General features: G+C 44.5%; 1 protein-coding gene across 1 annotated transcript in view; it reads left to right on the top strand.

Annotated features, from left to right (window-relative positions):
* Positions 1-9505, top strand: part of LOC111975470 (tensin-3) — an 86558-nt gene extending 77053 nt beyond the window's left edge. Inside the window, exons 13-15 of the mRNA XM_024147555.2 lie at positions 437-538; positions 617-688; positions 9234-9505. Of these exons, the coding sequence (XP_024003323.2) occupies positions 437-538; positions 617-688; positions 9234-9505 (446 nt within the window). The remainder of the gene's footprint in view (positions 1-436; positions 539-616; positions 689-9233) is intronic.
* Positions 9506-10891: the final 1386 nt, after the last annotated feature.

Genomic DNA, 10891 nt, shown 5'->3' with positions numbered 1-10891 from the left:
ATGCACTATTTGGGCCAGAGCGCTAAGCAGGCTCTGGTAAAGTAGTGCACTATATAGAGAATAGAGGTGCCATTTGGGCCATAGGCCTGCTCTCACACCCATTCTCATGGCACGCAGCATGAATGGCCTGACTGTTTACATTACAACACAGAGAGTAGCCACACACACTGATCACAAGACTGATGTCAGTCTGTCTGCCTGTCTGTCTGTCTGCCTCTCTGTCTGCTCTCTGTCTGCCTCTCTGTCTGCCTCTCTGTCTGCCTCTCTGTCTGCCTCTCTGTCTGCCTCTCTGTCCGCCTGTCTGTCTGCCTTCTCTGTCCGTCTGGTGTGTCTATCTGTCTGTCTGGTGTGTCTATCTGTCTGTCTGGTGTGTCTATCTGTCTGTCTGGTGTGTCTATCTGTCTGTCTGGTGTGTCTGTGTTACAGTGTCTCTCCAGGATGGACAGTGTGGACTATGAAGGACCGACTCCAGTAACGGACAGCTGTGACATAGTCCCGTCCACACCAGCATTTCCTATCTCTCCTCCAACGCCCTATGGTAAGAGAGAGTGCATTTTTTTATTAAAAGATGTGTGTGCGTTATTATATCTGAACAGACATCTTCACTCTTCCTCAGTGAAAAGTTACCCAGTGTTCTCTTACCTGAGGCCAGGAGAAGGACATTGGGAGAAGAGCGGAATATCACAAGGTACATTTACACTGTTACTGTGTGGGTGTGGGTGTGGGTGTGGGTATGGGTGTGTGTGTGGGTGTGTGTGTGCATGCATGCGTGCGTGTCTGTGTGTGTGTGTGTGTGTGTGAGTGGGAGAAAGAGAGAGAGAGAGATAGAGGCAGAGAGAGAGAGAGAGATGTTTCTGCTTGGTTGGAATGAAGACCCAGTGTTAACCCAAAAACTAGAGCTGTGATTGCTGCTGGACAGGGTTCAGAGGCAGGGTGGAATCCTAAACTGGCATGCATAACCTATTATAAACCAGGTAGTTTGGCTCCTGGATGCTGATTGGCTGACAGACGTTGTATATCAGATATACCATGAGTATGTCAAAACATGTATTTTTACTGCTCTAATAACGTTGGTAACCAGTTTATAATAGCAATAAGTCACCTAGGGGGTATCCAGGCACTCTGCATTGCGTCGTGCATAAGAACAGCCCTTAGCCGGGGTATATTTGCCATATACCACACCCCCTCGAGCCTTATTGCTTAATTATATCCTCACTGTTATACCCCCAGTATACCCTCTGCACCTGGCCTCTCCGTTGATGATGCGCACATGGTTGCATTATGTAATACTGAAAGATAGGGCATGGGGGGGATTTGGCTAGGTGCAGGAACCATATAGACTATAGAAGAATAGGCAACTTAATATGGAGAAGATAGGAGTTTGGTAAGATTCATTGTGTGTTCATTGTCCTGTTTAGGATATTATGGTCTGTGACAACAGGGTAACAGGGGAAAATAGAARGATTATTCTCATTCTATCCCTTTGAGAGAAGCCAGTCCAGCTGATACTTTAAATTAGGCTATAATTAGCTCACTGTAAAGAGAGGAAGTGACCTCTGTTGGCAGGATGTACACTCACTTCCTGTCCTGCTGGGAGATGGGSTGAGTGTAGCCAGAGAGGAAGAGGCGAAGCGAGAGGGTTTACTCCGCCCAAAATCTGTCAACGAAAATAAGACCACGGAATTGAGAGAGTGTCTAATTTGGTCAACAAAAATTAAATTTCTAGTTTGCTATGTGAGGCTTATTTCATTGAGTAGAAGRTTCCTAATGGTTAGGTTGTTACGAATGRACTGATATAAGTGTACGCACTTGGGATTTTGGCAACTTTGGAGAAAAAAAACYACTTTATATCGGAGCTGTGCCTGTTGTTCACTGAACTATCTTGTCAAAATAATATATAATCGTTGGTGTAGCTGGTTTGACTTCCTGTAGAGACCACTAGGGTACACATCCTGCAGTAAAATCTTGTGTGTGTGTGTGTGGTGTGTGTGTGTGTGTGTGTGTGTGTGTGTGTGTGTGTGTGTGTGTGTGTGTGTGTTGTGTGGTGTGTGTGTGTGTGACGTGAGATTTTATCATTGTTTTGAAAAGGAATTTGGTCAAAGTAAACAGTCGACTTCATACTGCCGTTTATATCCACCACATTTTACTCAATAGACTCAAGCTTGGTGTGTGTGTGCGTGGTAGGTGCAGGTGCTGTGCGGCGTGCGAGAGTAGCATTCACCTTTCATCCTTTTACCTTTCAGTTAGTCCTGAATTAGGCTACATCAGTCATGACCCTGTCTAATACAGACTAACAGTGACCTTCACAAGGCAAGGCAGCAGCCCTGGAACCCATTCACTGAGAAGGAGAATGAATGTCAAACCTCCTGACTGATATTTAGACTGTTCCCGCTCTGCTTGTATCAAACACAAACAAAACAGCAGAACACAACCTTTAAAGGGCAAAACAGCCTGTTTTAGTGTCAATATATTTACCAGACAAAAAAGTGGAGTGCGTTGAGAGAGGATTGTGTGAGGTCCTCTTTACCTCCACAATCCAAAATGCACCCTATACCCTTTATAGTGGCACTGCTTATGACCAGAGCCCTAGGTCCATGTCATAAGTAGTGCACTATATAGGTAATAGGTGCTATTTGGGACTTGCCATAGAAAATCTTGAGTAGTCTTGTGGACTACACGGTAATAGACACAAAGTAGTGAACAAAGGATTTTTCCCTGCAGTTTCTCTAGCAGACACAAGCTCTCTACCCGCACGTTAAACTCCATCAACATGGTAGCTCTGGGCGAACACTCAGCAGCCAATATTCAGAGACAGGTTCCTGGGAACACGACCGATATTGACATCCGATAGAAGGAAACGAGCGAAAGAAGGACGACGCAACATGGCGAAAAGCGGACACCACCTCTTGCTGTCACATTCCTCGTTACACTTAAGACTCTGTTTCCTATAGCTATTTGTGTCACTCTATTATCATAATCAACATTTTACCCGTGGAGCCACCTGCTGTATATGGGGAAATAGGTAAAAGCTGAGTCAAAACACAATCCAACTAGAAGCGAAAGACGACCAAGAACACATACAGTACTACTGAGAGAGAACATAGTACCTAACCTTGATCCTGCTGCCGCCCAGCCCATGCCTCTACCAGAAATCATACAAAACTCAAGTGAGTTCCCTGAGCAGGCACTCTCTCGCCTCTCTCTCGTACTCTCTGATGACTCTCCACCAACGATCCTCTCTCTCTCCTCAAGCTATTATCTGGACAAACTGCTCACGACATCACTCCTCTCTAAATAGTGCACTCATACTCTAGTAATAGCGTCTTTCGATACAATTTGTCCCTACCTGGATCTCTCTCTGACGGATCAATAAACCGGATCGGTCTCAAGTCTGCGTCTCTCTAACTTAATCATCCTCTCTCATCCGACTCAACTCAAGCCTAGACCATTACCTAACACACTCCTAACTCCCACGACTCATACCTCACTCGTACTTTAAAACGGACTCACTCACGTCACTCCGAATCTCACTCACTCACCAAGCTACAAGCAATCACCGGACGCCAATAACGAAAGCTCACTGCAACCTGCACTCACCACTCACTCACTCACGCTCACTACACTCAACACTCTCCCTCCTCCTCCTCTGCTCGCTCTGCTCTCTCTCTCTCTTCTCTCTCTCTCTCTCTCTCTCTTCTTCGCACTCACTCACTCACTCACTCACTCACTCACGCACTTCACTCACTCACTCGACTCACTTCACTCACTCACTCCACTCACTCACCACTCACTCACCACTCACTCACACACACACACACACACCAAGCAATTTAGTATGGATTCGGGAAAGTGAGGGAGGGCGCGTGTGTGTGCCATAAGCGTGCTTTGACTGTGGCAGAGTACTGTGAAACCGTATTACGTAATTTCGAGACATTAGTTTTCATGGTTGGAGTTTATCCGATGCATATCCTTGCCATCAATTGAATCTGCAGGACAATATTAGCAGATATTGGTACCAGCATAGTACTGTGGAGTATTGGTGGTAAGAGATTAGGTCAGTAGAGGTACTGTGTGGAGTACTCTGTGTGCATATTGACGTGTACAAGAGTACTGGTGGAAGAGTGCTGGGGATAGAGTACTGTGTGGAGTATGGTGGAGAGTACTGGTGTAGAGTACTGGTGTAGGAAACTATGTAGATCGCTGTGTAGAGATCTGTGTAGGAGACTGGGGTAGAGTATGTGTAGATTACTGTGTAGAGTCCTGGGTAGAGGCTGAGTAGGTGCTGTGTAGAGTACTGGTGTAGAGTACTGGTGTAGAGTACTGGTGTAGAGTACTGGTGTAGAGTGCTGGTGGAGAGTACTGGTGTAGAGTACTGGTGTAGAGTACTGGTGTAGAGTACTGGTGTAGAGGCCAGGTAGTCCTGAGGCATGGTCTTAGGGCTCAGGTCTTCCTGGAAAGGATGGGAGGGAAGCGAGAGAGAGAGAGATGGGAGAATTAGAGGGAGCATACTTAAGMTCACACAGGACACCAGATAAGACAGGAGAATTTCACCAGATAGGACAGACTGATCCTAGCCACCCAGCACATAGACTATTGCAGTATAGATACTGGAGGCTGAGACAGTGGGAGTCGGGGGACACTGTGGCCCTATCCGACAGGACCAACCAGGCAGGATATAACCCCACCCACTTTGCCAAAGCACAGCCCCCACACCCCTAGAGGGATATCAACAGACCACCAACTTACTACCCTGAGACAAGGCTGAGTATAGCCTACGAAGATCTCCTCCACCACACGAGCTCAAGGGTGTGCAAAACCGGGCAGGAAGATGACGTCAGTGAATCAACCAACTCAAGTCGAGTATAGCGAAAAAAGCCTGGCTAGACATGACGCACCCCTCCTAGGGATGGCCAGGCAGTGCCGGGCGGTTTGTCACTCCAGTTCCTCGCTCTTCACCTTCGCACCCCTGGGTCAGACTACACTCAATCATTGGACCTACTGAAGAGATGAATCTTCAGTAAAGACTTAAAGGTCGAAACCGAGTCTGCGTCTCTCATATAGATAGGCAGACCATTCCATAAAAATTGATCTCTATAGGAGAAATCCCTGCCTCCTGCTGTTTGCTTAGAAGTTTTAGGGACAATAAGGAGGCCTGCATCTTGTGACCGTAGCGTACGTGTAGGTACTGTATGTATGGAAGGACAAAATCGGAGAGATATGTAGGTAGGAGCAAGTCCATGTAATGATGTGTAGGTTAGCAGTAAAACCTTGAAAACAGCCCTAGCCTTAACAGGAAGCCAGAGGCTAGCACTTGAATAATATGATCACATTTTTTGGTTCTAGTCAAGAGTCTAACGGAAACTTGACGAACACTGAAACTTACAAATGATTTGTCAGGACAAACCKCCCACYGAGATGAACTGATATCTTTCCGACAGATAAGATCTAAACCAGGCAAGAACTTGTCCATGTAGACCAATTAGGGTTTCCAATCTCTCGAAAAGAATGTGGTGATCGAAGCTGTCAAAAGCGGCCCTAAGGTCTATGAGCCCGAGTACAGATGCAGAGCCTTGGTCTTACGCCATTAAAAGGTAATTTACCACCTTCACGAGTGCAGTCTCAGGACTATGATGGGGTCTTAAACCAGACTGGAGCGTTTTGTGTACATTATTTGTCTTCAAAAAGGCAGTGAATTGCTGAGCAACAGCTATTTCAATTTTTTTTGAGAGGAATGAGAGATTTGATATAGGCTGATATTATTTTTTTTTTTTAATTTTCTGGGTCAAGGTTTGGCTTTTTCAGGAGAGACTTTGTTACTGCCACTTTTAGTGAGTTTGGTACACATCCGGAAGATAGGGTGTCACGATCGTCGTAAGAAGCGGACCAAAGCACGGCGTGGTTTGAATACATTCTTCTAAGTTTAATGAAGAACACTTAAACAAAAACAACAAAACGAATAAGACGAACGTGACCGCTATATAAACACTGTGCAAACATTCAACATAACATAGACAATAACCCACAACCCACAATACAAAACAGGCTACCTAAATATGGTTCCCAATCAGAGACAACGCAAAACACTTGTCTCTGATTGAGAACCATATCAGGCCAAACACATAGAAATAGACAAACCAGACATACAACATAGAATGCGCAGTCAGTTCACACCCTGACCAAKCAAAACKTAAAACATACAAAGCAAACTATGGTCAGGGCGTGACAWAGGGAGCCGTTTATTTTGTTCAACATAGGAGGGCCAAGCACAGGAAGTAGCTCTTTCAGTAGTTTAGTTGGAATAGGGGCCAGTAGGAAGGTTTAGAGGACATTACTATTTTCGTGAATGTGTCGAGAGATAAAAAAACTTGATAGTCTCTATTGATCCCAGGTCCAGGCAGGTCTGTGCAGACTCAGGACAAGTGAGTTTTGGAGAAATACGCAGATTGAAAGAGGAGTCTGTAATATGCTTCCTAATGATTGTGATCTTTTCATCAAAGAAGTTCATGAATTCATCACTGCTGAAGTCAAGGCCATCCTCTTTTGGGAAATTGTGCTTTTTAGTTAGTTTTGCAACAGTATCAAAAATAAATGTTGGATTGTTTTTATTCTTAGTTTGGAAAAGTAGGCTGATCAAGCAGCAGTGAGGGCTCCTCGATATTGCACCATACTGTCTTTCCAAGCTTGCATCAGTGCTCATGTATTTTCTGTATACCAGGGAGCTAATTTCTTGTGACAAGTGATTTTAGTTTTTAGAGGTGCGACCGCCTCTAGGGTATTAAGCAAGGTTAAATTTAGATCCTCGGTTAGGTGGTTAACTGATTTTTGTACTCCGATGTCCTTGGGTAAGTGGACAAAACATATTTTACATAGGTTTAAAGATTAACTTCTTGTGAATCCAACCACAGTGTCAGATTTAAAAAATGCTTTACGGCGAAAGCATACATTACGATTATGAGAACATAGCCCACAAGACAAATCATTACAAACAGTAGCCAGCCAGATAGAACAGTTACACAATTTAGAAATAGAGATAAAATTAATCCCTTACCTTTGATGATATTCATATGGTTGCACTCAGCAGACATTAATTTACTCAATAAATGTTCCTCTTGTTCGATAAAGTCTCTTTATACCCAAAAACCTCAGTTTTGTTCGCGCGTTTTCTTCAGTAATCCACAGGCTGAAACGCAGTCAAAACAGGAAGACAAAAAAACAAAATGTATCAATTCATAGAAACAGTCAAACGATGTTATATTCAAACCTCAGTTGTTATGTTTTAGCCTAAATAAATCGAGATACTATTTCACCGGACAAAACGTCTCAATAAAAATTAAACAAGAAACGCACTCTCTCGCGTCTTGCGCAGGAAAAAGCTCCGCGAAACTTAGGGTCCACTCATTCAGGACTGCTCTACTCCTCATTTTCAATACAAGACTGAAAACACATTCTAAATGACTGTTCACATCTATGGAACGTAAGAAACTGCAAGTTAGATCCTAAGTCAAGGGATAACGTAATGCATTAAATAGAAAAACTACAACCAAAAAAACGAGCTTTTTCTCAGTTTCGCCTGCCAATAGCTGTTAACTCACAGACACTATTTAAACAGTTTTTTGAACTTCGATGTTTTCTATCCAAATCTACATTGTATGCATATCATATCTTCTGGCCCAAGAAAAAACAGCCGTTTAATTGCAATGCATTTCATCCAAAATTCCGAACTGCCCCTACCCTAGAGAAGTTAAATCATTTATTGACAACTAAGAATTCACAGAAATGCAAAACAAACATAGATAGTTACAAGGAAAATATAACGGAGTTTCCCTAGTGATAAACACGGCATCGCGGCTGGGTACAAAGTGAATTGCGGTCGACTAGATAAGACAAAACACACAGTGATAATTAGAACAATTGAAATGCTAATCCTTGCCAACATAACCTCACTCATACGGAACAATTGTAATCAATATATAATTTACGCGCTCATTGTGTCTCGGGTCTCTGTTGAAAATTTGTTCTGTTGGAGAGTTTTCTCTCTCTCTCTCTCTCTCTCTCTTTTCTCAGTCGTGGTTAGAATGATAATCAGTGGACATTCTTCATGCGTTATGAAATGTGTCGCGTGTGTCTTTGCTTCAATGATATCGAATTCCTACTGCAGACTAGTAAATAATATCACAGATGTTCTTATTCTGCGCTATAGATATCAAAGTTAAAAAACCACGTGGGATGGTTAAAAGATTCAGCAATCGTCTCAAACCTTGGCCCTCTCGTTATCGAGGTAAGCTGGTCTGCAACCTTTGCCCTCTCGTGATTGAGAGAAAACATGGTCTGTTGAGAAATTCTCAAGGTGGGGGTTTTATTCGGGAGTTGCAGAAAGGGCCTGTCCCAGGATGCCCGACCCTGACTGGGCTCATGGGCGGGTCCTCTGATTTAGTTAAACTCAAAAGGGAATTGGAGTTTCCTTCATTAAACAGTCCAAAATCACATTACACAATTTTACAAACAGTATCATCCTCACTCATTCATCTTATACAACAATTAGATGTAAACCTCATATCTGAGGCTATTATATAAACAGCGTTATGGTACTGTGGCAGCACCATCTCCCATGAGTTTTACAAACTTGTACCAAACGGACCAGTTCGTAGCTGGATTCTTCACCGATCTTTTATACCTTCTCCAGAACATAAATGTTGTTCGGACCTCAAGTTCTGTGAGATGTAAGAAATTCCTTTGTTCTCTATGAAACTTTACTCTGTCTCTATACTGTGGCCATGAGGAGATCATCTCCTCCCGGAATTTACGACCTCTCTGACCACAGCAGCCTAGTTGTAGGAGGCAGGGAGAGGGGGATGGGGCTTGCTGCACCCAAAGAGGGCAACGTCATGACACTGCATAGATTTCATGACTAGAAGCTCAAAAGACAAAAACGCTGTCTTTTTTTTGATGTCGTAAATGTTAGTAACATCTGCACCTTTGCGGGACACTAGTGTAATAAGGAAGGGAGGCCTCATTTAACACAGTAAATTCATTAGGCTTGAGCCATGTTTCAGTCAGGCCAATCACATTAAGGTTATGGTCATTGACTATGACTGCCTTGGAAGTGAGGGATCTAACATTAAGTAGCCCTATTTTGAGATGTGAGATATTATCGCAATCTCTTTCAATAATGACAGGAATGGAAGAGGTCTTTATTCCAATGAGATTGCTAAGACGAACACCGCCATTTATAGTTTTGGCCGACCTAAATCGAGGCACAGACACGGTCACAATGGGAGACACGGTCACAATGGGAGACACGGTCACAATGGGAGACACGGTCACAATGGGAGACACGGTCACAATGGGAGACACGGTCACAATGGGANTGGGAGACACGGTCACAATGGGAGACACGGTCACAATGGGAGACACGGTCACAATGGGAGACACGGTCACAATGGGAGACACGGTCACAATGGGAACACGGTCACAATGGGAACACGGTCACAATGGGGAAAGCTGAGCTGACTACACTGACTGTGCCAGTGTCAGACTCTACTAAGCTGGCAGGCTGGCTAACAGTACAGCTGTAGAGTAGTGCTGCTGTAGAATGACATGGGAAAGGAGAGCCTAACTCATGAGAAGTACTGTAATACGATAAATGATACATGCTGTACTAGCAGGGATCATGATGTTAGATACACATTCCTCATAACTGTAACTCCTGACTGACGAGCAGCAAGCAGAGCTTGTGATGATAGAATAGGACAAGTAAAATAGGACAAGTCGAGTACCATATGTTAGTAGTAAAAAAGAGATCAGCTCTAACACAATCAGATTTAACGTTTTCTGATGTTATTTCTGATGTGTTGAGGTCAGACATAGCAGGAAACACGGTCAGTATGTCTCCATGCCTGTTTGTGTGTATGCTTGTGCGTGCACACGTGTGTGCGTGTGTATGTGTGTTTGGGCAGCAGCAGAGAGAGCAGATGGTGGGAGTAGTGACACATGCCCTGACAGAGAGGCTATAGAACCCTGAGTTCAACCCCCTCCACCGCCTTAAAAGGACTCGAGCGACCCCTGACCTTCAGGAAAGCCTTTTGATTGGAGGAAACAGATTGTAGGAGACAATGCAAAGTGGTCAGTGAGAGAGAAGAAGGGGAAGAGAGAGAAGGGGAGGGGGCCTATCCCTCTCCTCCCTCCCTCCCTCCCTCCCTCGCTCCCTCCTAGAGAATTCGGACTCAAGCAGTGTCACAACAAGTCTGTAGCTAACAGGGAACTATTTTCCAACGGGGAGTGGAGGAATGGAACATGGTTAGTCTCTGTTGTATTCTGTTCCAGATCCGAAATGACTTCATTCAGCCTGCTGCCGACCACAGGAGTTTAAACAGAGCTCACACTGCTGCCTTACTTATAGAGCACCTAGACAGAGAGAGGAGAGAAAGAGGGAGGAGAGAGAGAGTAAGAGGGGAGAAAGGGGCAGTGAGAGAGTGAGAGAGTGTGGGGAGAGAAAAGACAGTTCTCTCATTTAAAAGAGTCTCTCATTTGTGCCGGGAGGGAGGCAGACAGTCTTCAGCTCCACATGGACAAGACCAGCTGAGCCACAGGAGACAAAGGAAGGTGATTCAGGAGAAGAAAAGATAAGTCAAGTTTAGAGTTTTACTCCTCCTCTCTCCTGACCCTGCTCTTCCTCCCTCAGTCTCCTCTCTCTCTCCTCTCCTCCTCCTCCATCTCTCTCCTCTCTCTCTCTCTCTCTCTCTCTCTCTCTCTCTCTCTCTCTCTCTCCTCTCTCTCTCTCTCTCTCCTCTCTCTCTCTCCTCTCTTCTCTCTCTCCCTCCTCTCGCTCTCTCTCTCTCTCTCCTCTCGTCTGCTCTCTCTCCTCGCTCCTCTCTCTCTCTCTTTTCTCTTC

This window comes from Salvelinus sp. IW2-2015, linkage group LG16 (genome assembly GCF_002910315.2).
Source record: "Salvelinus sp. IW2-2015 linkage group LG16, ASM291031v2, whole genome shotgun sequence".
Classification (NCBI taxonomy): domain Eukaryota; kingdom Metazoa; phylum Chordata; class Actinopteri; order Salmoniformes; family Salmonidae; genus Salvelinus; species Salvelinus sp. IW2-2015.
This window is presented reverse-complemented; position numbering and strand designations above follow the sequence as displayed.